The 27,213-nt window shown below is 51.5% G+C and overlaps 1 protein-coding gene across 4 annotated transcripts in view; it reads left to right on the top strand.

The window, feature by feature from the left end:
- Window positions 1–27,213, top strand: part of Gdpd5 (glycerophosphodiester phosphodiesterase domain containing 5) — an 80,196-nt gene that overhangs the window by 32,482 nt on the left and 20,501 nt on the right. For all 4 annotated transcript variants that reach the window (XM_057756382.1, XM_057756384.1, XM_057756380.1 and 1 more), the window contains 4 exons: window positions 6,405–6,581; window positions 23,453–23,556; window positions 26,134–26,227; window positions 26,874–26,933. In XM_057756382.1, the coding sequence (XP_057612365.1) occupies window positions 6,465–6,581; window positions 23,453–23,556; window positions 26,134–26,227; window positions 26,874–26,933 (375 nt within the window). In that variant the 5' untranslated portion in view covers window positions 6,405–6,464. The remainder of the gene's footprint in view (window positions 1–6,404; window positions 6,582–23,452; window positions 23,557–26,133; window positions 26,228–26,873; window positions 26,934–27,213) is intronic.

Genomic DNA, 27,213 nt, shown 5'->3' with positions numbered 1-27,213 from the left:
CGTGCCACTAAGTGCACCTGGAACAGAGTTTTATTATGTAGCCATGACTGCCCTGAAAACTCACTCTGTAGACCAGGCTCTGTAGACTCATAGAGATCCTCCTGCCTCTGCCTCTGGAAAACTGGGATTAAAGATGTGTGCACTACACCTGGCTACGACTTGCCTATTTAAAGAGCACAACTCAGGGGGGCTGGAGAGATGGCTCAGTGGTTAAGAGCATTGCCTGCTCTTCCAAAGGTCCTGAGTTCAATTCCCAGCAACCACATGGTGGCTCACAACCATCTGTAATGAGGTCTGGTGCCCTCTTCTGGCCTGCAGACATACACACAGACAGAATATTGTATACATAATAAATAAATATTAAAAAAATAAAAATAAAAGAGCACAACTCAGTGGTTTTTAGTAGAGCCACAGTCACAGAAGCAGTACCACTAATTCTAGAACGTTTCACCCACTGTCAAGTGCCCCATCTCTTTCTCACGCGCTAGCCCTGAGATTATTCCTTCATCATTTTCTGTTTGCCCGGGCAGACCTTATAAATAGAATCACTTAGTAAGCCGTCTATTTTAAGTGGCTCCCTGTATTTACAGTAGCATTTTCAAGATTGGTTTGTCAATCAAGCACCCATGTTCTACTCCTTTGTGTGTGTGTCCTTTCTTAGGTAGGGACCTCCTGTTTCTGAGACAGGGTCTCTCATTTGGCCAGCAACTCATCAGTTAGGCTAGTTGCCATAGAGCCACAGGTTCTGCCTGTCTCCACCTCCCCAGAGTGCTGGGATTGTAAGTACACACAACCCTGCCTGGGTTTATTTATTTGTGTGTGTGTATGTGTGTGCGTGTGTGTGCATGTATGCATGTGTACGTGTGTGCATGTGTGTGTGCGTGTGTGTGTGTGTTTGTGTGTGTGTGTGCATGCATGTATCTCAGTGCCCCTGTGGAGGTTAGAGGAAAACTTGTGGGAATCAGTTCTTGCCTTCTACCACGTGAGTTCATTCTGGGGTCAAACTTGGGTCATCAGACTGAGTGACAAGCCTTTGCCCACTGAGCCATCTCACTGGTTCTATGCCCAGCTTTCTTGCACACATGGCAGACATGTTACCCACTGAGCCATCACCCCATTGCATACATGAGCACTTTCTGGTGCTCTTTCATCTAGCTCCAATCCCGTGACATGTAAAGTAAGGCTCAGAGAGAATGACTTGCAACGTCACATCACAAGTCTCCTGAGGGAGACCACATTAACACTCATGCCCTCACGTCTCACAGAAGAGACTGGGCATCACAGCCTGAGGCCTGGTTGTCTTACCAGCTGGCAGTCATAGATGGGCGGAGGGGTGGGGACACACGTCAGGCACAACCAGGAGGTTAGGGTGGCAGAGGACTTTGGAGGTTGGTGTGCAAACCCAACCCGCATAGTGGACACTTTCTCCATGTGAGGCCAGGAGGCTGCAGAGCTCAGAGCCAAGTGTCCAGGCAGAACACAGGACTCTGGGCTAGGGAGAGACCTCTCACGTCCCAGAGCTGGCAGAAGGTCTTGGCAGGAGATTTCTCTGGCAGTTGGTTGGTATGAGCCGTCTTAGGAGATGACTTGAAGAAATCATTGCTGCTGAGAAGTGCTATTAGCTTCGCTGGGAGGGGAGGGTGGTGAGAGACTGGGAGACAGGAGGAAAGAACCTTGTCTGTGAGGGCTGACCTCTGTGTCAGCTGCTCAGCGTCCCGACCCGCAACTTGGTGAGTAGAACTGGTTGGACAAGCTTCTGGAAGGTTCTCTCCTGGCTACTCTGTGCTGGTCTCCGGAGTTATGGGGACAGTCAGTTGCCCCATGGGGCAGGCACACATGTCACAAGTGCCCATGTCAGCAGTGCACACATAACAAAATGGTCCAGCAAATAGTGGCAGGACCTGTAGGCTACAGTAGGTGCAAGAGACCTCTAACTGAGTCAGGGTTCAAGAGAGGCTCTCTGGAGACTACCAGGGTTAGGAGGAGTAACTCAGATGGGGCAGAGGACAGGCTGGATTGGCAGGGCAGGTCCTGGTCAGAGGTCCAGCTGGTGCAAGTGTACCCTGGCTTTACTGGGGTTCTGCACAGAGGTCTGGGAAGAGAAGACCAGGCCAGGGTGGTGGGAGGCATAGCTTGAAGAGGGTCTTAGAAGCAGGCAGTGTGACAGAGCTGGGCTCACGGAGCCTGGGAGATTCCTCCCTGCAGAAAGGCAGGAGCCACTGGCTGCTGTCTTCCGAGGCAGACAAGGTAGTCTTGGTCACTGGCTTAGGTTACCTGGTTATTGAAACAGGGAGGGGTGAGATGGTCTCTGTTTGGGACACACAGAGGGAATAGAAGGAATTTTCCAGCTATGGACAGAATAAACATTTACCGGAGGCTGGGAGAAGCCCAGAGGTAGAATCCCAGAGTCTTGGGTCTGGGGGTGGGAGGTGGAGAGGGGACACCCACTTCACTGCTGTTCTTTTGAATGGAGCTATCGTTTTTATTCTTAGGTGAAGTGACCAGGAGGCCAGCAGTCAATGGTCAGGGAGCCCTGGCCCTGCTCCTGGATTCACCAAGGGTCTTGGTCCTTGCAGGGAGGCGGCTCTCCTCCACCCCAGTCTAGCAATTCACAGAGCTTGCCCCATAATCTCCAAAGCAAAGCCTGTCACCCCCATTACACATCCAGAGACTGAGGCCCAGACAAGAATCTGGAGTGCTGCTGGGAGGCAGGGGCAGATGTGATGAGATTGATAGCTGATGTGACAAGCAGAGACCTTAATGCTGGGGGTTGCCTGGATGAGCTCTGGCTTCCTGGCTGTGGCTTCCGTTTCCACCTTCTCTGGAAGACTGAGCATGTGGGAGTATATAGGTGGGGGCCAGGACTGTACTTATATTGGTAGCTGAACTTGGGTAAGAGTCTCCCAGGTGGTACTGGTTTTGACGGTTTGAAGGGGTCCTGGGGAACAGCTGAGGCTTGGCGCTGTGTGTCAGAACTGGAATCCCTGAAGAGAGGTCGTTAGTGAAGGTACGGCTTCAGTTGGAGTCAAAGCCCCAGGGTTGAAGGAACCATGAAGGAACAATGGCTTGGCACCGTTTAGCAGGGTTTGAGTCCCTGAGGGGCGTCCAGGAGAGGCTGTTGGTGAAGATGCAGCCAGGTTACAGGGGCAGGCACAGTATTTTGGAGCTTCCGGGGCCATGTGATTACTAACACCAAGGGCAGCAGCAGTTGTAGAGTGGAGTTAACTGAGCCTGGGAGACAAACCGTGGGTTCTGTGGATAGCAGACCTGGAAAAGTGCTGCTGCCGTGGGTGAAACCTGGACACAGACACTGAGTTATTCACACTGTTGAAGTTCGATTTGATTTCACTTGATTGTGACTGTGTCCTGATTATTCCCTCTTGGGGTAATTATCCCTTCCCCGACATCCTTCCACGAGGGACCGTGACCTGAGAGCTGTACGCCGGAGTAAACCCTTTCTTCCCCGAGTTCCTTTTGGTCGTGGTGTTTTATCACAGCCACAGAAATCCCAAGGAAGACACCTGCCCTTGCAGGTTGACATCTGCGGAATTAGCCTCAAACACTGCCTCCAGGAAGCAGCCTTGAGCCCTGGCTAAGAACCCCTTGGCACCCTCTCCTTCCGACATGGCCTGACTCACACGCCCAGTTTACGGGAGGCAGAGGCAGCCAGGCGGCAAAGGGTATCTGTACACATCCCCTCCCTCCGAAGAGCCAGACAGGAAGTATTTTAGGCTCTGCAGGTCACATGACCCCTTAGCGGTCACTTGCCCTATAGTTCTAGTTAAAGCAGTCATAGACAATGCAAGCAGAGGGGCCAAACATAGCTATGGTTGATAAAGCTTTATTTATGGATGCTGGGCTTTGATTTTCATAGATTTTTTTTCTTTTTCTTTTTCTTTTTTTTTTTTTTGGCTGATTTTTTTGAGTTATACATTTTTCTCTGCTCCCCTCCCATTTTCTCCCCTCCCTTTTTCTCCCCTCCCTTTCAACCCTCTCCCATGGTCCTCATGCTCCCAATTTACTCGGGAGATCATGTCCTTTTTCATAGAATTTTTATGGGTCACAAGATATGCTTGTTTTAAGTCCATTTCCCCCAGTGATTTAAAAATGTAGAAAACATTCTTAGGTTTCAAGCTGTACAAAAAACAAAGAAGTAGGCAACTGGTCAGATTTGGCAAGGCTGTGGCTATAGTTTGCCAAGCCGTGGGCTAGAATGAGGTCCCTTGGAGCCAGACTGCCTGGCTATGAATTTTAGCTTTACTGTGTTACCTTTGTTAGGGGCGGAGTCTTTCTAAGCTTCAGACTTCTAGCATGTAAAATGACTAAGACAAGGCTTTGAGAAAGTTAAAGGGTATGCCACTTTGGAAAATAAATTTGGTACTTATCCCAAATAAGTACCAAATGTCAAATATGAGAGTTATCACATGACGCAGAAAATCTATGTCCAAGCATATCCAAGAGAAGTGAAAATCTGTGTCCACACCAAAGCAAGCAAAAACTGGTAACAACCTAGAGTATCCTCAACCAACAAGTGGGGGACAAGAGGTAAAGTAGCCATACCACCGAATATTATTTACCTATTTAAAAACTGGTAGCCAGGAGTGGTGGTGCATGCCTATAATTCCAGCACTTGAGAGGCTAGTGACAAGTTCAAGGCTGGCCTAAGGTACTTATTGAATTCAACCTGGGTTGCCTGGCCAGAAAAGGAGATGAAGCCTAATGCTTGGTGTGACATGGATAAACCTCGAAGAGATTTTGTTAATAAAAGCAGTATCATATAAAAGACATGGCTTTCAAGTGGGTAAGCTCTAGAACTGGTAAATCTATAGCCACTGAAGGTGACTCCGTAGCTGTCAAGCTTGAGGGGTGGCCTAGGGTGAATGAGGGTGCTACTGTCCGTGGGCTTTGGGTGGTAGTTGGGACAGTGCAGTTGCTCTAGTGTTAGGTAGGGGTGGTTAGGAAGCAAATACAACTCGAGCCAATACTCTGAAGATGCACACACTGAACACTGAACACCACACCACACTCATGCAAGGGTGACCTTTATAGATGTGAAGTGTGTTTCGTTAGGAAAACAAGACACCTCTTCCTTCCTGTGGATGCTGGTAGTACTACTGCATGGGAAGCATGGGGACCAGGGCCCCCTTGTCTCAGGATCTGGTGGGGGACTTATAGCCTTGCATCTTAGAGCCAACAGAGCAGGACAGGCTTCTCATCTGTATGTCAGAATCGCCATGCTGGTGACATTCACAGATTGGGGCTGAAGTTCCAGTGATGTCTGGTTCCCTGGTCACACTTGATCAACACCAACTCTGGGAGGATGAGTCCTGGGGGACTTGGGGGGTCCAAACTGACAAGCAGCACTGGGTAGCGACTCATCCCTCAGGGAACCTCTTGTTCTAAAGCCTCTACAGTTCCCACCATGCCGAATGCCCCTTGGGGAGGAAATGCTTGGGGGTGCTGGAGTGGACCCCTGATGCCTTCACGTAGTGTGGGACAGGCCAGGGATGGCTCTCTCTCTCTCTCTCTCTCTGAGCCTTGGTTTGTTCAACAGTTGGATGGGTAGCCTTAGGATGGGGTACCTGCCACGTTAGGTGACGGTGACGATGTAGAGGAAGCATGGGTATGTGACACCTGCATTTCCAGCGCTCCGTGCCTGTCAGTGTTTCTGATCATGTGTTCTGTAGTATGTTTATTTTGAAAGTCTGCTATTGCCAGGCTCTCTTCCAGGGACGGGGGAGACAGCAGAGAATTAAAAAGACAAAACTTCTCGCCTTCGTGGAACTTACGGTGGGGTGGGCAGGCAAAGGAAATAAGCAGATAAATTATATTTAAGAACATGACTGAGAAAATAGATCTGAGACTGTGGGAGGGAGCTTAGGGGGTAGGGGAGGGGCTCCAGGGCTGTGAAAGTCTTACTAACCGGGCAGGATGGTGCATGCCTGCGACACTCGGGAGGCTGGGGCAGGAGGATCAAAGTTCAGGGTCAGTTATATGCTGAGCTGAGAGAGATGAAGGGGGGAATGACAGGGGAAAAGAGGGAGGGATGGAGAGAGAAGAAAGAGAGGAGAGAGAGAGAGGAGAGAGAGAGAGAGAGAGAGAGAGAGAGAGAGAGAGAGAGAGAATGAGCTAAAAACCTGAAAGAAAAAGATGGAGCCATGCAGATTTCCAAGGGAAGTGAAATCGTCACACTAGGTAAAGGTGGCAAACACTGAAGGCATCGGTGACTGGGGGGGTAAGAAGTGGGGAGGATGGGTGCCAGGGACCATCAAGGATGACTCTTCCTCCAGGACCCCATAGAACTTCCAGAAGAGGGTAACCTCCCTGACCTAGGTTATGGTGACTTCTGCAGAACCAATGCCTCACCCTTTCCCTAACTCACAACTCTGTGCTTTTTCCTACAGTACCAGTCAGGGGCCTCCATGGGCGCTTGAGGGCTGGGTGCCAGGGCCGCGGGCACGAGCATGGTGAGACACCAGCCCCTGCAGTACTACGAGCCCCAACTGTGCCTCTCATGCCTCACCGGCATCTATGGCTGCCGCTGGAAGCGTTACCAACGCTCACACGACGACACCACACCGGTAAGCTATCCTGGGATGGAGTCAGAGGCATCTGGAAGCCCAGTGAGGGGCCCTGGAGCTGAGGGAAATCAGGGCTCAGCTGTGTCTGGTCATTGCCCTTCCAGAGTTCAGTCTCTTCCTCAGCAGAATTAGCCTAGAAGGCCCCTAGCCTCCCTCAGGTGGGAGAGTCGGGAAGGAGCTTGTTACATGGATGTAGATACTGGGGGCAACCTGCTCCAGGGACCGTGAACAGGAAAGAGTTTGGGGTGATCCTAGGGGGGGTCACCCCAAGAAAAATAGAAGTTCTCAGTTCCCACAGATCTGAAAGGCCAGGTAGGGGTGTCAGGAAGATGAGGAGGTGGGTCTGGCCATCCTGGAGCCCGGGAGCCGATGGAGCCACGGCCTGGCACCAGGGCCCAGTCACCTGAGCTGCTGGCTTGCCAGGCCTGGCAGCAGGTGCTAAGGTGGATAAAGAGGCCTCAGTGCTGGCTTCCTGGGCAGACCGAGCAGCCCTCCTGTCCCTGGGGCGCTGTCAGCCTGTGGATCTGGTTTCTTCTCTGAAGGAACCCGATTCCTGTGTGGTGTTTATCTAAAAGCTTTGCTGCCTGGAGAACAGCTTTTTCTCCTCCCTCTTGCTTGTTTGAACAAAGAAGCTAGCCTCCAAATTCATCAGCTGGCCGCAAACAGGCTGGAGGGTCAAGGGTGCAGCAGCTGAGGTAGGAGAGATGGGGCGGTCAGGCTGCTGGCCTACCTGCCTGCCTTCCTCTGTGCTGGAGAGGGACAGAGAGCGAGACTGTGTCAGGAGCCTAGAACCCCCCTGAGGAGCATGGGTCAGTAAAATGGACCAAGACACTTCCTGTAGGAAGGAGGAAACATGGCTGAACAGAGCAAGGGAAGGGAAGAGGAAGGGACATAGCCAAGGCCACACAGTAGCCCTGGCAGTGTTAGGATGGAGCCCAGTCCCCACTGTGCCCTCAGCCTGAGCTGGCATCCAGGACGCTACACGGTATGGCCATTCTCTCTTGGGTAGACACAGACTAGAGTTGACAGACTAAGGGTCAGCAGTGCCTCTTCCCCTCACTGCCAGTGCCTGTGAGCTGTGTACCTGGGAGGCAGAGGCGGTAACATACCTCTCACGGGCCAACATACGAGACAGGGATGTGAAGTGGTCAGCACGGAGCCACCTGTAAGAAGACATTAGGACAAGGCACTCTGATGCCAAGCCTCAGCTACTACATCACTGATGCGGGAAGAGACCAGAGTAATGACATCAGCATTATGGGCCATCCGCTTGTTCCATAGCCATCTGTCCCACTCGGGCCTAGGGCAGGCAGCAGGCCTCTTCCACCCACCCTCCCTGTGACCGGAACCCTGTATACGCTGTGAGTCAGTGCTGTGCTGACAGGCTCGACTCTTCGCTGCTCCTAATGACCCGTGGGTCATGGAGAGTCAGAAACCAGGGAGTGGAACAAGATCACCCAAGTGGTAATAGGCAGCTGAGGTAGTAAGGACAGCCAAGCTTCCAATGGAAAGACCACTGCTTAGGCAGCCCTCATAGGCCTTGAGTCAAGAAGTGAAGGGACTTGATTGTGACCCAAAGAGGGGTGGAGAAAGTGTGTGCCTGGGGAGTCTAAGCCATGGGGACACCAGCGTCTGGGGCGCTGGGTATGGAACCAAGGCCGAAGGAGCAGCAGAGCCTCAATTCATTCTGTTTCTGCAGATGGCTGAGCTCACCTCAGGGGACCCCAAAGTCAGCTGAGGATGAGCCTCTGAGACTCACAGCCCGCCATCCCGCTTCCTCTCCTACTTGTGTGAATATTCCTTCTCTCCTTCCTTCTCTTTTCTGTCCCCTCCTGCCATAGATGGCCAGAATGGCGATAGGGCTATGCTGGGCTCCCTTGCCAGCCTGGCGCAGTGAAGGGAATAGAGGGTCTGCGGTCTCAAAGATGGCTGAAGTACAGTGGTAGGGTGCTTGCTTAGCATGCGGGAAGTCCTGGGTTTGCTTCCCAGCACTGGATAAACCGGGTGTGAAGGCACAGGCGTGTGTAAGCCCAGCACTCAGGAGTGGGAGAAGGAGGGTCAGAAGTTCAAGGTCATTCTTAGTCACTTAGAGAGTTCCAAGCCAGCCTGAGACCCTGCCTCAAAACAAAAGTAGCTGCTGTAAAATAGGGGCTACATACAGTCCACTGGACAAGTAGAAGCCACTGCTGGCTCTGGGGAACAGGGAGGAGAGGCCTCTGCAAGGGGGTCCTCCCTCACCTGTATCTCAGCCTGTGACGCGGGAGGCCGTGAGCGGATGAGTCCTAGAGCTAGGAAATAAGGCAGGTAGTCGGGGTAAGAGTTAATTAACATATTGGACACCTGCTGTGAGCAGGGAAGGAACGATTGACTGCCCGTAAATGCGAGAACGCACAGCCCTGCTGGCCACAACTAATTGTGCACCCATTTTACAGAGGGAGAAAATCCAGGCACAGAGCAGTTGTCCCCGAGGTCACGACAGACCCGCAGCCACCGTGTCTGGAGGCTGCAGGCTGCAGAAAGATTGCTCTGATGTCTGGATAATGAGAGTGCAGGGAGAATGGGCCAGGAACAGACGCAGGGTCGGGGGCGAGGGAGGGTTGTTCTCTGATGCCAAGCTGGGATTGTCAGTGGCAGTCTGCTCAGGCCAGACTGACTCCCAAGGGAGCCCTGGGGATGAGCAGGGTCCCAGAGCTGGGAAAGGAACCCCTCCTCCATGAAGGCCACTCTTTTTTTTTTTTTTTTTTTTTTTTTTTTTTTTTTGTTTTCTTTTTTTTTATTAATTAATTAATTTAATTATTAAAGATTTCTGCCTCTTCCCCGCCACCACCTCCCATTCCCTCCCCCTCCCCCAATCAAGTCTTCCTTCCTCCTCAGCCCAAAGAGCAAGCAGGTTTCTCTGCCCTGTGGGAGGTCCAAGGACCACCCACCTCCATCCAGGTCTATTAAGGTGAGCATCCAAACTACCTGGGCTCCCACAAAGCCATTACATGCAATAGGATCAAGAACCCATTGCCATTGTTCTTCAGTTCTCAGTAGTCCTCATTGTCCATTATGTTCAGCGAGACCGGTTTTGTCCCATGCTTTTTCAGTCCCCGGCCAGCTGGCCTTGGTGAGTTCCCGATAGATCATCCCCATTGCCTCAGTGTGTGGGTGCACCCCTCGCCGTCCTGAGTTCCTTGCTCGTGCTCACTCTCCTTCTGCTCCTCCTTTGGATCGTGAGACTTCAGTCCAGTGCTCCAATGTTGGTCTCTGTCTCTGTCTTCTTTCATCGCCTGATGAAGGTTAATATTCAGGGGGATGCTTATATGTTTTTCTTTGGGTTCACCTTCTTATTTAGCTTCTCTAGAGTCACGAATTATAGTCTCAATGTCCTTTATTTATGGCTAGAAACCAAATATGAGTGAGTACATCCCATGTTCCTCTTTTTGGGTCTGGCTTACCTCACTCAGGATAGTGTTTTCAATTTCCGTCCATTTGTATGCAAAATTCAAGAAGTCATTGTTTTTTACTGCTGAGTAGTACTCTAATATGTATATATTCCATACTTTCTTCATCCATTCTTCCATTGAAGGACATCTAGGTTGTTTCCAGGTTCTGGCAATTACAAACAATGCTGCTATGAACATAGTTGAGCATATACTTTTGTTGTATGTTTGGGCATCTCTTGGGTATATTCCCAATAGTGGTATTGCTGGGTCAAGAGGTAGGTTGAACCCGACTTTCCTGAGAAACCGCCACACTGCTTTCCAAAGTGGTTGCACAAGTTTGCATTCCCACCAGCAATGGATGAGAGTGCCCCTTTCTCCACAACCTCTCCAGCAGAGGCTATCATTGGTGTTTTTGATTTTAGCCATTCTGACCGGTGTAAGATGGTATCTTAATGTTGTCTTGATTTGCATTTCCCTGATTGCTAAGGAAGTTGAGCATGATCTTAAGTGACTTTTGGCCATTTGAACTTCTTCTGTTGAAAAGTCTCTGTTCAGCTCAGTGCCCCATTTTATAATTGGATTGATTAACCTTTTACGGTCTAATTTCTTGAGTTCTTTGTATATTTTGGATATCAGACCTTTGTCAGTTGCGGGGTTGGTGAAGATCTTCTCCCAGTCAGTGGGTTGCCTTTCTGTCTTAGTGACAGTGTCCTTTGCTTTACAGAAGCTTCTCAGTCTCAGGAGGTCCCATTTATTCAATGATGTCCTTAGTGTTTGTGCTGCTGGGGTTGTACGTAGGAAGTGTTCTCCTGTGCCCATGTGTTGTAGAGTACTTCCCACTTTCTCTTCTATCAGGTTCAGTGTGTTTGGACTGATATTGAGGTCTTTAATCCATTTGGACTTGAGTTTTGTGCATGGTGATATATATGGATCTATTTTCATTCTTCTACAGATTGACTTCCAGTTTTGCCAGCACAATTTGTTGAAGATGCTCTCTTTTTTCCATTGTATACTTTTAGCTCCTTTATCGAAAATCAGGTGTTCATAGGTTTGTGGGCTAAAGTCAGGGTCTTCTATTCTATTCCATTGGTCGACTTCTCTGTTTTTATGCCAGTACCAAGCCGTTTTCAGTACTGTAGCTCTGTAATAGAGTTTGAAGTCAGGGATGGTAATGCCTCCAGACAATCCTTTATTGTATAAGATTGTTTTGGCTATCCTGGGTTTTTTGTTTTTCCATATAAAGTTGATTATTGTCTTCTCCAGATCTGTGAAGAATTTTGATGGGATTTTGATGGGGATTGCGTTGAATCTATAGATTGCTTTTGGTAGAATTGCCATTTTTACTATGTTGATCCTCCCAATCCAAGAGCAAGGGAGGTCCTTCCATTTTCTGGTGTCCTCTTCAATTTCTTTCTTCAAAGACTTAAAGTTCTTGCCAAATAGATCTTTCACTTCCTTGGTCAGAGTTACCCCAAGGTATTTTATGCTATTTGTGGCTATCGTGAAAGGTGATGCTTCTCTGATTTCCCTCTCTGCTTCCTTATCCTTAGTGTATAGGAAGGCAACTGACTTTTTGGAGTTGATTTTGTATCCTGCCACATTACCAAAGGTGTTTATCAGCTGTAGGAGTTCTTTGGTAGAGTTTTTGGGGTCGGTTATGTATACTATCATATCATCTGCAAATAATGAAAGCTTAACTTCTTCCTTTCCAATATGGATACCCTTGATCCCCTTATGTTGTCTTATTGCTATTGCTAGAACTTCAAGCACTATATTGAAGAGGTATGGAGAGAGTGGACATCCTTGTCGTGTTCCTGATTTTAGTGGGATGGCTTTGAGTTTTTCTCCATTTAATTTAATGTTAGCTGTCGGCTTGCTGTAAATAGCTTTTATTATATTTAGGTATGCCCCTTGTATCCCTAATCTCTCCAAGACCTTTATCATAAAGGAGTGTTGAATTTTGTCGAATGCTTTTTCAGCATCTAATGAAATGATCATATGGTTTTTTTCTTTCAGTTTATTTATATGGTTGATTACATTGATAGATTTGCGTATGTTGAACCAGCCCTGCATCTCTGGAATGAAGCCTACTTGATCATAATGGATAACTTTTCTAATGTGTTCTTGGATTCGGTTTGCCAGTATTTTATTGAGAATTTTTGCGTCGATGTTCATGAGTGAGATAGGCCTGTAATTCTCTTTCTTGGTTGGGTCTTTGTGTGGTTTTGGTATCAGGGTAACTGTAGCTTCATAAAAGGAATTTGGCAATGACTCTTCTGTTTCTATATTGTGAAATACATTAAGAAGTATAGGTATTAGCTCTTCTTGGAAGTTCTGGTAGAATTCTGCATTGAAACCATCTGGCCCTGGGCTTTTTTTGGAAGGGAGATTTTTGATAACTGTTTCTAATTCTTCGCGACTAACAGGTCTATTTAGATCGTTCACCTGGTCTTGGTTTAGGTTTGGTATATGGTACTTATCTAAAAAAGTGTCCATTTCTTTTGCATTTTCCAGTTTTGTGGCATACAGGCTTTTGTAGTAAGATCTAATGATTCTCTGAATTTCCTCTGTGTCTGTGGTTATGTCTCCCTTTTCATTTCTGATCTTATTTATTTGCGTGTTCTCTCTCTGTCGTTTAATTAGTTTAGAAAGGGGTTTGTCAATCTTGTTGATTTTCTCCAAGAACCAACTTTTTGTTTCATTGATTCTTTGGACTGTTTTCTGTGTTTCTATTTTGTTGATTTCTGCCCTCAGTTTGATTATTTCCAGTCTTCTACTCCTCCTGGGCGCGTCTGCTTCTTTTTTTTCTAGAGCTTTCAGGTGTGCTGTTAAGTCCCCAATGTATGCTTTCTCCGTTTTCTTTAAGTGGGCACTTAGTGCTATGAACTTTCCTCTTAGCACTGCTTTCATCGTGTCCCATAGGTTTGAGTATGTTGTCTCTTTGTTTTCATTAAATTCAAGGAAGACTTTAATTTCTTTCTTAATTTCTTCCTTGACCCAGGTGTGGTTCAGTAGTTGACTGTTCAGTTTCCATGAGTTTGTCAGCTTTCTGGGGGTAGCTTTGTTGGTGGCTTCTAACTTTAATCCGTGGTGATCTGATAAGACACAGGTGGACACTGATATTTTTTTGTATCTGTGGAGGTTTCCTTTGTTTCCAAGTATGTGGTCAATTTTCGAGAAGGTTCCACATGAAGGCCACTCTTGTGCCCACTCCCAAGCCTTTGTTCACAGTTCACAGCAAATGGAAGAAGGAAGTTGGGAGCTGGAGGTGGAATCGCTTCTCCTGCTGCTGGCCGAGGGTGTGGAGGGTGCCTCACCCGACGACGGCAAGGAAGGGAAGAGGAGCTTTTTATAACTGGGGATAATTAATTGGCTGTTGTTTGTGACTCATTACTTTAATACTGCCAATTAAGAACTCAGTGAGACAGAGACTGTTCTCAAGCTGGCTCTGGCCCTCCTCTCTCTGCCACCCCTCCCCCAAGCCCCTGGGTCCCCTCAAGGCAGCAGTGTCAAAACCAGCACCACACTGAGAGGGATTTAGGTCAGAGGCCTGGAGGAACTTTAGGAACTAGACACCAAGAAGCCAGAGTATGGTAATCTGCTACCTTGCAAGTCTGTGCTACGCTTGCCTTTTAAAAGCTGTTTTGACCTTAATTGATTCCTCCTGGCTTGTGGATGGAGCGCCAAGAAGGAGTGATTTATTCAAGCTGAGGGGTCCTGGGCACAGTGTGAACCCCTGCTCATACCCCAGCTCCCCTCTTCTATCTCCAGTGAGCTAAACGGGGCTGTACTTACGGATGCAATCAACAAACCTATTCTGGCACATGCTCACGCATCACAGTTGCAGCTGACCTGGTTCTCTCCTTCCCTGAAAGGGAGCCCAGGCTGGCTAGAGCCAGGGAACTGTTATGAATAGACACCCAGATCACCCAGGGAAATCAAAGCCAGGTTCGGGGGTTCTTGGGAGTAGGTGGTAAGCCAGGGTGTCTGTTGCTCCTGACTCGTGTTTGGGAGGGGAAAAATCATTGCGCTTCATCTGGGAAAGGGAAGCAGTGCTACCTGGGAGACCTGAGCCTGCAGCAGTTCTGAGCAGCCCGGACTTTAGCCTGGGGTCAAGCTGTGCAAAAGCCCCAGGGGTTACATTGTACAGAACCCTCTGAGAGCCCTTGAGAGGAAGGTCAGGGGGCCAGAAGAGAGTTTGGGGAAGTGATGTGTCTGTGTGTACGTGTGAGTGCGTGTGTGCGTACGTGTGAGTGTGTGCGTGTGTACATGCAGGAATGTGGGCAAGGGGAGAGATTCCACAGACACCTAGGAGGTCCAATCACAGGCTGACCTAGGCAGAGCCTTGGAAAGAGTCCCTGTCATCCCATAGTTCTTAGTCTGGGAAGCTGGAGGCCACCCTAAGAGATGCAGCCTGTGCTGTGAAGGCATGGGTGAGCCTTTAAGAAGGGAATGGCGGGGGCGGGCAGGCAAGTCAGTGCCCCCAGCGCCAGTGGGCTCCCTCTTGGGGTGGAACTAGGTGATGGCTCCTTTTGCCATGTGGGTCTGTCCCTCCATTGCCCTTCCACACCGGCCGTGCTAGCCTTGCTGTCACAGCTTCTCCGTGTTCCCAGTAATGTGGCCCTCTCAGCACAGAGGCTTTGCCTGCCTGTCCCAGTACCCACTACCCCCGCTTCTCTTAACTAGATATCTTTCCACCAAACCAAGCCATTGCTTCCTTCCCTGTCATGTGGGCTCTCACAGCAGTTTGGGCCGGTGCTAGCCATAAGGACTGGGATTTCCTGACCCTTGCAGTGGACGCAAAGCCTGGCTCAGGCTTGGCAATACGTGCTAAGAGAAATGCAGAACGAACAATGGCTTGGATAGTGGCTGGTGACTGCCTGGAGGGTATGCCTGTCATCTTGATGACTCTTGGGGAGATGGCACCCCCTGAGTTCTCGAGTGTTGGGGTTCTGGAGAAGGAAGACACACATGTATGATAAGGGGCTTGCTGGATTCCAGGCCTGCCTGTCTGTTGGGCTGCTGGCTGTGGCTGACTCAGCCCTTGGGTTCTCCCAGACCCCCTTGAAGGCTGAGATTGGCTTTGTCTACAGGTGGACCAGAAAAGGGGAATTTCCCAGCTTCCTGTCCTGGCAGTCTTGTGGTTTGAGTGTTGGTTGGTGTGTAGGTGAAGAGAGACTTCAGGGTTACCCTGGTGATGAAGTCTCTTCAAGCAGATGCCAGGATATAGTTGGATTCAATCAGATGTAGCTGGACCCTCCTTTGCCAGGCAACTGTATCTCTAACTCTGCCCTTTCTTCTGACGCTGCTAGGGCCCTCAGGTGGGCCCTGGGCCTCTCAGCCTCAGTCTGCTTGCCAGTTAAATGGGCTATTAGATGTGTACTTGTCTAATTATTAAACGGGTACCCGTGTGCCTCCTGTCCCATCTAAGAGACCCTTCCCTAACCTTGAGAAGAATGCATCCTCTCTATAGATGGCTTTCTCCTTTTGATGACTACAGGGAGAGTCTAAAGGATGAGGGATGTCCCTCTGGGCTTTAGTTTTCTACTTCTATAGTGCGGTGGTGTAAGAAGAAAATGGGAGAGGGTCTCCTGGCATCCTTCACCTCCTCTGGAACGGATACGAGCAACACCTAGGTCCTAGCAGGCAGAGGCCCGACCGTCCCTTAGGGAAAGTGTGATCAGTGGCCTGTCCTCTGGGTCCTCCAGCTCTGCTTGCCTGAAGGGTGGGCAGGAGGAAAGAGAAGTTGAAAGCTGGGCCTGATGATCTCCCATCTAATGGGCTGCTCTGAGGGTGCCCTGACAGAAGCGAGGACAGAGGCCTAACTGCCCAGCCTTCTGTAACCTGGAGAAATAAATCCAGCCTCTTACACTGCCAGGAACTGGCTGGCGGTGGGATTGTAATAATCCCCTCCCAGCTTGCCCCTAATGCTTCCTTCTATCTCAGCCCTACCTAGCCACCCCTCCCCCAAATCTCCTGGGCACGAGCCAGCATAATCCTGCCAGGGCATGCCTGGCTCTGCTTCCCAGGAACTCCTGCCCTCTTCCCAGCCCACATTTCCTCTATCCCTCATTTGAAACTTGGTGAGTTGAGCATGAGGCAGAGGTGTCCCTGGATGCTGGGAATCCCATGACTCTGGGACTCCCGAGCAGAGCTGGACCATATGAGACATGGGGGCTGAAGGTCAGCTGAAGGCAGAGTTACACACAGGAAAAAGGCTTGCTTCTGTCCAGACAGGGTGGAAATCAGACACCAGAGAATCTGCCGTGTGGTAGACTGAGGTGGGTGTCCTTGCAAGCGTCCTGTAGCATGGGGACGTTCGTGCAGCAGCATGGGAGATCTTGCCCCTTACCTCACACCAGCATAAACTCCAGATGGACTGAAATGTGGTTTCCCCCATTCTTAAACTTTTCTTCTATTGGGAAAGCATTGAGGAAGTTGTTGATAAAATCAGACTGTCTGGGAAGATGTAAGTGGAAAGACACTTGAGGCTTTCTTGGACTCTGGAGGTAGGCTCTGGAGCCCTTCTTGGTGTTTTGCCATCCAGAAGGATGGGCGGGGCTCAAGGCTGAGCACTCCCTGCTGTAACTATGACTTAAGTGTAGTGTCTGCTCTCAGCTGCTCTCCTCAAGCACAAAGGCGGAACCGAAGAAAGCAAAAAGGGGTAGACCCGAAGATGTGAAAACTTAAATTGGGGGTCTGAGGTGGAGCTCAGCTGGTGGGGTGCCACATTTGCTGAAGCTGACATTCAGTGCTTTCTAACACCGTGTAATTCTAGCTAGCTCTTGGGGGGTAGAGTCAAGAGGATCAGGGGTTCAGAATCATCCCTAGCTTAAAACAAATAAGTGTGTGTGTGTGTGTGTGTGTGTGTGTGTGTGTGTGTGGACGAGATGCCCCCAGAAGATACAGGCACTTGTCACCCAAGCCTGGTGGCCCTGAGTTTAGGCCATGTAACCCAAAGTGGAAAGAGAGATCCGATTTGCTAACATTATCCTCTGACTGCCACAAATGCACGTGGCGTCTGCATGTGCCTGAGTGCAGACACACACCTAGATAAAAATTATTTTAATCTAAAAAATTGGCCGTAAGAAGAGAAGCCATTTCCCTGAACCAGACCTGTCTGCTCTGTCTGCCTCTGCTCCTTCCTGCCCAGATGGAGGCTCCTCCTCCAGGAAGCCCTCTGTGCCTGTTCTTCACCTGTTGCTTTCAGGGAGCTCTTGGGCGAAGCCTTGACCCTCTGAGTTTGTTTCTTCTGTGGCCAGACAGGGATAATTACTTGCCCCGTGCCTTGTTTCCTTGAGACGGTTGAGGACCACGGAGGCACCCAGGCCTGGTTGCAAGTTCTGTCTGACCAGTGATGTGTGTTTGTTCTTTGTGCCCCCAGGCCAGTCACTTTCCCTGTCTGGGCCTTGGTTTCCTGAGACCATCCCACCTGCCTTGCAGAACTGTGGGAGTGAGATGTAGAGAACCCTATCCTCACGTCACGAAGAGCATACCACAAAGAGCTCCTCCCGGCTTCTGTCTCCCAAAGCTAGGGCTGCAGCCTGTGTGAGAGACAGGGGTTGAGCAGCCAGGGTTGTGTCAGGGTCAACCTCCTGACCGAGCTCCTGGGGCCCACAGCACATGATCCCCCGAGCCAGGTCTGACTTCTTGTTCTGTCTGCCTAGGGCTGCCCACCCTGGGCCGGCTGCAGGTGATCTAGCTTGCTGTCCTCAGCAGCAGGAGGAAGAGTCGGTGTAGGGCAGGCAGGGGGAGGGCGAAGACTTGATCACTGTCTTCACGTAATTAAAGGGCTGTCAGACGCGAACGGTAATTATAGGAACCGGGGTAGCTCTGGCGACTTACAGCTTACACGTGTGTAATCGCTGGGGCCTGGCAGCTTTCCTGTGAGGTGGTGGTGACATCATCTCTAGGAACAGGGGAGGAAGCTGAGGGTTGAGGTGCTGAGTGCTCGGACAGTGGGTAGAAGGGCTGGAATTAAAGCCCAGATGGGCCACATACACACACTGGTCTTTTGACCCCACTATTGTTTGAGCCTTTTGGTTGGATTGATCTGTGTGGTTTCCATCGAACGGGGTGGTTTTAGCTCCACTGGAGGGAGTCAGAGAGGCGGAGAGAGAAAGAGGACCAAGGGGACAGCTCCTGGCCAGTGCCACCTTGCAGGTATGTTTATTGGAGCTCTGTATGACACACCATACCTATCCTCATTCTGAGAGCAGGAAGCTGGGACGCTAACAGATTGGACATCTATCTCCAAGGCTACTCAGTGGTGACCATCCCAGTATTCAAACCACCTCCCTGCTGGTTATGCTGAGGGTCTAAGAGGGACGAACTTTGGGGGCTCTCCCTGGGGCTACCTGGGCTGCAGCAGGCTGAACTGGGTACACAGGAGGCAGGAGCTGAGTGGGACATCTCAGGCTCTAATATCTATGATTCTGAGTCATCGATGCTGCCATGGTGGGTCCGGCAGCCCCTACCAGCCCCTGTCAGATCACAGAGTTCAGAAGCGGGGCTCTGTCCTGTCTGGGTACCCACAGACAGTGACGGGCAACTGTGTGCACCCAGCCGCAGTCAGGGGTTCACAGGAGCTGCTCGTGAGGGGAAGCCAGCAACAGCAGAGTCGCCCCACCCCACCCTGTGTGCTCCCCATGATTCCCGTGTCTAGTCAAGTGTGGAGTCTGTCAGAGCCTGGATGCTAATGAGCTCTTTCTGTTAGCAGGGTCCTGGAGTGCAGAAGGCTCTGGCTGGGGAAGGACAGGACACAGGCAAGGATGGCCACAGGCTCATCAACAGGAGGCAGGGAAGAGAAACCACCACCTTTGGTGAAATCAGCCCACTCTGGCCCTATGGCCGCAAAGGGACTCAGCTCCCGGGGACCAGGGCAGGAGTGGTAGGAGATGAGGCAGGACCATAGGGCTGGGACCTTGGGGATTCTCTGTCAGGTATCACCCCTCAGCCTCCATCCCCTGGAGCAGGATTACAGAGCGCTTCCTGGCCAGGCCAGGGCCCACTCCCAACCCAGACCCCTTCTCTCCAGGTGGCACAGGCCTCCTGCTACCTGCCACCTGTGTGAACACAGGAACTGCCATTCCACAAAGGGGCCAGTCCCCAGCTGCGTGGGAGGCTGGTCTGTTTCTTGAACCTGTCCTCTTTGCAGCTCACAGTCTCACATTCATACTTTCTTGGTTTCTCAGACTGTGTTCCAATATGCTGGTAGGCCCTGGGGACCCAGGTCACACCATGCCCCATTACTCCCCAAGGAACGTGTGACCTGGTGAACTCCCCTTTATTATTTACCAGTGAACCGCTGGAAGCGGCGCTGCTGACTGGACAGCACCCTTCCAAGGTAAGACTTAGGGTTCCCATCCTATATAGGTGAGTCCTCCAGGCTCTGAGAACCCCTGCCCAAGCTGCAGAGCTGCAATCATGAGACACCCTTCCTGTCTCTGCAGCTGGGTGCAGTTGCTGCAGAGCTGCAGTCCTGAGACACCCTTCCCGTCTCTGCAGCCAGGTACAGTTTCTGCAGCCCTGAGACATCCTTCCCATCTCTACAGATGGGTGCAGTTGCTGCAGAGCTGCAGCCCCGAGACACCCTTCCCGTCTCTGCAGCTGGGTGCAGTTGCTGCAGAGCTGCAGCCCCGAGACATCCTTCCTGTCTCTGCAGCTGGGTGTAGTTGCAGGGCAGGTTGCTGCGTGCCAAGAGCCAGCACAGGATGTGTGGGGGTGGGAGGCCATTGAGGGTTACAGGGACACAAAGGCATTCAGGAAGAGCCAGAGTTTAGGCCTGGGGGTACAGCCTACAGAAAGGGAAGGATGAACAGACACTCGGTCTGGGGTTGCCATACAGAGACCCAAAGGGGCAGGACAGGTTCGGGGGAGCATCTCAGAACTCTCCTACTTGGTGACCTCTCTGACTTCTACCTGCCCACGTTGACCCCCTTGACTGCTGTCCGCCAGATGATCATGACGGTCATAAAGCTACACGTGTGTGGTGACTGGCTCGGGTGGTAGGGCACAATGGCTCACCCATAGGTGACGTGATCAGCAAGGTCCTTCCCTTTCTGAGCCACCATGTACTGCAGCACATTCCTGCAAGCCCCTCTGGTACAAAGCAGAGAGCAGAGGGCCAGGGCCTCAAGGCTCACTGGCATGGCACTGGCCTCAGAGGTGGGTGAGGCAGTGAGCTCTGTGTCCACCCTAGGAGCCCAGATGGGCAGAGCGTACCCAGGCCTTTCTCCTTGGTGATTCTCCCTGACAAGGCCCATTAGTGGCCCCGAGAACTTCTTTATCAGTGGGACTGCTTGGAGGCTACTTCCTCTGCTCTCCTCACTTTCCTTCCCCATCCTGTCTCTTCCAACCCCTGCCATTCAGTTTCTTCCTCTGATTGTTCCTGGTATACCACCATACACCTCTCTCCCTCCTACGCTGGGGCCTCTTCCTCCCCATCGGTCAGTTGTCTGTGGCCTAATGACCCCCAGCTTCTAAAGGACTTTAATCACTAGGTTCCCCAGCCCTGGCTTCTGAAAAACGAGGTTCCTAGTTCCTGGTTTCTAAGGCCCAGCCCCCTCCGGTCATGCCTACCTAGTGACTCTAACTTTGACAGTCCCCAGCTGCTGAGAGCCTGTGACCCCTTTTATGTGCCCTGCCCTGCCTCTCCACACTGTAAGGATATGGCCAAGTGAGCCCAAGGCCCCTGCCTGTCCTCCTTCTCCACCCTGGGCCACCTACAGTTTTGGCCTCCTGCCCTCTTATCGATGCCATCTGGAGGTTTGTGTCATGCTTGCGGCAAATCCGCTGCTCTCTCTATACCCAGGCTGTTTGCCTAGGACAGGTCCCAGTAGGTTCAGACTCCCCCCTCACCAGAGACTTCCTCTGCCCCTCTAGGGCGGCTGTGGGCGCACCCTGGAGTCTGTGGAGCTGCAGCCAGTGAGATTTCATACTAGATGATGTGATAGGAAGGTGGGGTGTGCCATACTGAGTGGGGGCCCAGTGTCAGAGGTGACCTGGGACCTGCCAGCTGGACTCCAGGAAATTAGACGTTCATGAGCAAGTAGGAGCTGGAGGCAAAAGGCAAGATTGCCAGAGGGATTGGACCTAGGGCTGGTGGGAGGGGTGGGGTAGAAAAGGTGCAGGCTCTGGGGAGGAGGGCTAGTGACACCCTCCCAGCCATCTTAGTGGCCCCCCGAGGTCCTGTCCCCACAGGAAGACAGTGCTCTGCCTCCCCCCACCTCTCCCCCTGAACCTGGCATAGCCCAGGCGTGGGAGAAATGTCACCTTCATATCCATGTTTACACACAGAGCAGGGTTAGGCCCAGCAGCCCGGCTCTCCACATGACTGTGAGTGGTGACAACGGCTCACCCAAACATGGGTCACCAACTTGAGTGACTCACCCTGGTATGAGGGTGTCTGTGCGTGCCCAGTCATGGCTTTTCCGGGTTGAGAACCTGTCCTGCATGGTGGTAGGGGGCCATTCATATCAAGCTTGTGCTATCAATACTGCTCTTGTATTTGGGTTGCAGAGGAGAAACAACCACAGAGAAGTTGTGTGACCTCTAGAGGCGCACAGCTTGTCAGTGGGGATGGGGATTTTAGATCCCCAGGCTGTCTGGCTCCAAACACAACATTTAGTTACTGAGGTGGGGTGGAGGGATTCTTGGAAGCTAGGGGATGTCTTTTCTCCTCCTGATACCCTCTTCCCTAGTCATCGGTGCTAATGGGTCCCTTGCCACCTAGGGGCACAGGGTATAGAGTTTAGAGAGGAGGGAGCATTGATACTGTGGAGCACAGTGGGTTTGAGGGACTAAAGCTGAGTCCAGGAAGGCTTCCCAGAGGGGGTGACATGTGACCCAATTCCATGGGTCCTCCGTGGAAAAATGGGAACTGAGGTGACAAAGCCCAAGCCCGTGGTTCTTCCCAGTTGAGCAGATGAAGCTGGGGAGTCAGGGGTCACACACAGAAGGAAGGGTGAGGGGCCAGGAGGAAGTTAGCCGATTGGAACCCCTGATCCTTTTGCCTGGCTGGCTGTCCTGTGTTGGAGAGGACGGGAGACAAACGGGACTTTGGGGGACTCAGCACTCCAGGGGTGAATGATCTGAGTTCATTTCATTTTCAGATCATGGTTGTTGACCTCCGCAGCTTCTCAGGGCACAGCAAGATGGTCTCCCCCAGTTTGTGCTGCTGAGCTCAACAGAGGGGTGGAAGCTGGGAAAAACCTAGGGCTTGGCCAGCTGGTGCATTTGCAAGCCTCTGAGCCCAGGCTCCCAGGAGCTACCTGCCTGGGTCTGTGTTTACCCACTCCAGCAGACATCCAAGAAGGTGTGGTCTTTCCCCCGGCTCAGCCCCAGGCCCCAGCACCATGGGGAGAAGGCAGTTGCTACATTTCTTCCAGGTTAGGGAACTCGCTGGTCCTAACCTTCTGCTGACTAGCTGTGTGACTCTGGCAAACTGGTTAGTCTCTCTGGGCGTCGGTGTTTCTGGTCAGTGGCATGGGGTAGAGGTGGCAAGCCGGGTCTGCTGTGTGAACACAGAAGGATGAAACAGGGCGGGGCAAGGGGCTGGGGGTGTCGCTCGTTGATCGCACTTGCCTAGCGTGCACAAGATACCCAGCGTTTGATACCCAGCACTGCCTTAAAAACTACTTGGCTGGCCAAGCGGTGGTGGCACACGCCTTTAATCCCAGCACTCAGGAGGCAGAGGCAGGTGGATCTCTGTGAGTTCGAGGCCAGCCTGGGCTACAAGAGCAAGTTCCAGGACAGACTCCAAAGCTACAGAGAAACCCTGTCTTGAAAAACCAAAACCAAAACAAAACAAAACAAAAAAACAACAAAAAACTACTTGGCTGGCAGGAAATCTGACTCCATGATAAAGGGTGCACATTGCTCTTGCAGAGGACCTGAGTTCGATTCCCAGCATCTCAGAAGTGCCTGTAACTCCAGCTCCAGGAGAATCCACAGCCTCTGTCTTCCACGACTGTACACACGTGCACAGGCACATACGTGCACACACAAATAAAGATCATAAAATAAATCTTAAAAACAGCTGAGCTTGGGGGCACATATCTGTAATCCCAGCAGGTGGGAGGTGGGAGCCAAGAGGACCAGGCATTTGAGGCCATGATTAGCTATGTAAGGAGTTTGAGGCTGGTCTAGGCTGTAGGAGACACTGTGAGAGGCTTTATTTTTAGGGACCAGCAGCAGAGCAGGAGACTAACACACACTGGGCAGGTACGCAGATTCAGCAGAAAGATCTTAGGCTGCCTCTTCCTGGTGGATCACTAACCCTGCTCCTGGCTGTCCACTCTTGTAACTGGGTTCTCTGACCCTGGACAAGTCGTGTCTTTCTTGAGCCTCAGTTCCTCATCAATTCCTGGCAGCTGAGGCTTCAGGAAGGGAGGGCAGGGAGAGCCACTCACTGTGACGCTGTTTTCTGTTTCGCTCTTGCAGTGGGAACGGCTGTGGTTTCTGCTCCTGGTCTGCACCTTCAGCCTCACCCTCACCTGGCTCTACTTCTGGTGGGAGGTTCACAATGACTACGATGAGTTCAACTGGTAAGCGTAGTTATCCCGAGACCCAGCTCGGCCCCGGGAGTCCTACAACCAGCTCTCCTGTGGCCTCCAGTAAGGCCTGCTCTGGAAGCCCTGGGAAAGCAGAGCTCTGTGCCCCTGGGACTTCAGGAAGGCTTCCTGGAGGAGGAGACATGGGAACTAGCCTGAGAGAGCTCTTGGACACCCCACCCCCCAAGTTTACAAGGAGACTCAGTGACGCTGTCTAGCCCCAGGCTGTGAAAATAGGAAGAGAAAGCAGAGCAGTATCAGCCTGAGGTGGAGGGCTGCTAGCCCCCTTTGTAGATAAGAACGCCAAGAGAGATGAAGCTCTGGATGGAAGAGGAGGTCCCTAGCCCAGTCTCCCTGGCTCCTGTGGCTGAACTGGCATGGCTTGCAGATGTCACTGTCTTAATTCAGCTCTGCCTCCTTTAGGGGCACTTCAGGTCCACGGACAGGGCTCCCCCCCACCTCCTCCATTGCCAGCTTTTTGTTGACCAAAAAAGGCAAGGGCAGGGAAAGCCCTGGGTACTTCTGAGAACTCTTCCGCCGACAGATTTGGAAACTGAGGCCCAAGTTCAAGTATCCAGTGTGGAGAGTTGGGGCTAGGGAGCAAGCCACTGGTATGCTCTGAGTTTCGTTCTCCCTCTTTGAGGTAGGGTAACTACAGTCTCATCCGGTTCTTAGGAGAAGATAGGGGGATGGGTGTGGACGGGCACAGAGCTGCTTCTGGGGAGGCTAAGTGTTGTGGATGCACGAGAACGTTGCTTGCTGGCCTTCAATGGCAATCCCTAGACAGCAGCAAATGCCCTATATATATGGAAAAAGTGAGGTCAGAGGAGGGACCCCATGGTCATACAGCCAGTCCATGTCAAGAACACATATCAAGTACAGTCTGAGGAAATAGGGCTCAGAGAGGGTAGAATAGCTTCTGCGAGGTCACACAGCAAGCTGATGACAGATCAGTGGTGGCCATTTGACCCTCAGTAGCTCTCTGTCATTGGGAAGACTCGGCAGATGCCAACCCTGTCTGGGAGGCAGCCACAGAGGCCAGAGGCCTGCCTGTGAGCTGCAGTTCTTTTGCCTGCCAACAGTTTCTTGGGAGGCCGGAGATTCTCTTGACTTTCTGGGATTCTTTCCCACACCAAGGTTCAGCACTGGCTGGGCGTAGGCAAGGAGAGCCACCTAGGCCAGGAGTGTCCAGCCTTTTGACATTGAGACGCAGTGCCGTCATTGACAGAATTCACACCAGAGAACTACGCGGTAGGATTGTTGCAAGCAATGTTTATGGAAACTCAGAGTTTGTCCTGTGATGCATGCAGCCCACGGGCTGCAGGTTGGACACACCTGGTAGGCTAGTGTATGTTTATCCTGAAGGTTTTCCTGCCAACGTGACCACACTTGAAAGGCCAGTGAGACCAGAAAACCTTTCTGGCCTTCTTTGGGCCTCGGTTTCTCAAGGTGTACAATAAGATGAACATAGCCTGTAATCTTTTTTCCCCCTGAGTGGTAGGAGGCTTGGAGCAGGGCCCTGGGAAGGTGCAGGGAGGCAGATGTCCTGCCTGTGGAGTCTTCCTGATGTCCTCGCCTCCTCCAGGCAGACTACGCTCTGTGTCCTGACACTCTTTAATACCCCAAGCGAATTACTTTATCCTCTGAGCCTCGCTTTCCCTACACAGACACACAAGGAGGCTGAGGGTGAGTCATCTTTCTGGCGAGAAGCTAAGCTGCATCCTTCAGGACCCTTTAGAAGTTCACTCCTTCAGCCCTGTCATTCTGTTTATAGCAACCCAACCCAGGGAGACAGAAATGCAAAAAGATGTGTCCATTTTCTCATTTTCCTGTGAGTTTATAAAGTGAATCATTGCAAGCTATGATGTCCTACTAATGGGAAGCTGGCTATCTATGGCATATGAGTCCAAGAAGTCACATGCTGCTTTAAAAAAAAAAAATCACATTTTCTCAGCATTTTTCCTGGTCTCCGTGGATGTTCTTGTTAGGGAGAGTTTGTTATGTCCTTGTCGCACGCCTCTCTCCTTTCATTCCCCGGAGGCCTGTGAAGGGTTTTCTCTTACCCATCCTACGGTGAGTGGACGAGAGTGTTGTATCTTATCCGTTCTTAGGCTCCACATCTTCACGTTTTGCCATTTGAGTGCCTCTTAGAATCTGTGATGCCTGTCACCTCCAGAGTCCTATGAGCCGGCGAGAGGCAGTGTGGGGATTAGATCCCAGAGTGTGATCGTCCCTCAGAGCTGTATTGACCACGCTCCTGAGGGCGGCAGGGGTGAGGTGTTCATCTCAGATCTGCTGTTCACACATGTTCACACAGGTGTGGGGGCCAGTGGGCAGGAAGTCTAATGGCTTTCAGAACAGTGATTCTGGACTCTTCTGCCTCTTGGTTTCTGAGTGCCCTCCAGAAGTAACCTTAGCTGGTGATAAGGGAAAGCCCTAATAGCCATATGGGATGGGAAGGGCTCCCTTGTGGCTCCCCCGCTGCACTGCGTGAGAACTGAGATGATCCTAGCTCCTTGACTGGGCAGTGGCCCGGCGGAGGTCTGACCTCAGCTCCTTTCTCCCCACCAGGTACCTCTACAACCACATGGGCTACTGGAGCGACTGGTCCGTGCCCATCCTTGTGACCACAGCTGCGGCCTTCACATACATCGCAGGCCTCCTGGTATGTGTGGAGGGGCTCCCTTGGGCTCATGTGACTCTGCTCCTAGTAGAGGAAGGCATGACCTGTGCTGGTCTATAGGGCTGAGGATACTGCTTCTGCCCAGACCCTGGAGCATTGCTTGAGTCTGAGGCCCGAGTCCTCCAAGAGAGAGTGTCTCATGACGCTCCTTCAGCTGTCTCTCTGGAAGCCCCTTCTCACCCCCACCCCCAGGCCAACAAGAACCATTCTGACTTTCGGCACCTGCCATAGATGCCTTTCAGAAACTGCTTGGGCTGCCTACCCCACAATGTCCTCCGCACTGAGAGACTTAGGTTGACCACATTCTGCACTGGGGGCTCCTTGGGGACAGGGCTCAGGTCTGCTTCTGAATCCTAAGGCCTAGATCTCCCAAACCGTTGATGCATTAAGTTGGGCAGTTTTTGTGTCAAACCCAGGGACCTTTTTCAGGGGGAATTCCTAGAGGAGGCCTGGAGTAATCTGGAAGGAGGCCAGGCCTGGACAGGGCTAGGCTGGGCATTCCTGGTGCCTGTCGGGAGTGTGTGCTGCCTGCCTAGGGTCAGACCAAGGGCAAGGCTGTGGAGCAGGGCATCTGGAGAGCTGGCAAGCATTCTGATCACACGTGGCTTGACCCCGGGCCCCTCCCCAGGTCCTGGCTCTCTGTCACATCGCTGTGGGGCAGCAGATGAACCTGTACTGGCTACACAAGGTAAGTGGAAGCTGCCCTGCTGGGGAAGTAGAAGAGGCCTGGATGCAGAGAATGGCCTGGGCTGTCCCTCCCCTGTGTCTCCCCTGTGACTGTTCTTCCTATTCCACTACACTCTTACTGTGCCAGGCACCCTCCAGCCCAGTTTGCTTTCACCCCTTTGACCCTTGCAGCCCTCTGCCACATTCCACTTTGCAGGAACAAAAAACAGAGGTTAGCCAATATGCCTAAGCACTCACAGTGTGAGTGCAAGGCTCAGGTCAGCCCTGCAGCCGTGTGCTCG

Source organism: Chionomys nivalis, chromosome 23 (genome assembly GCF_950005125.1).
Source record: "Chionomys nivalis chromosome 23, mChiNiv1.1, whole genome shotgun sequence".
Lineage (NCBI taxonomy): Eukaryota > Metazoa > Chordata > Mammalia > Rodentia > Cricetidae > Chionomys > Chionomys nivalis.
This window is presented reverse-complemented; position numbering and strand designations above follow the sequence as displayed.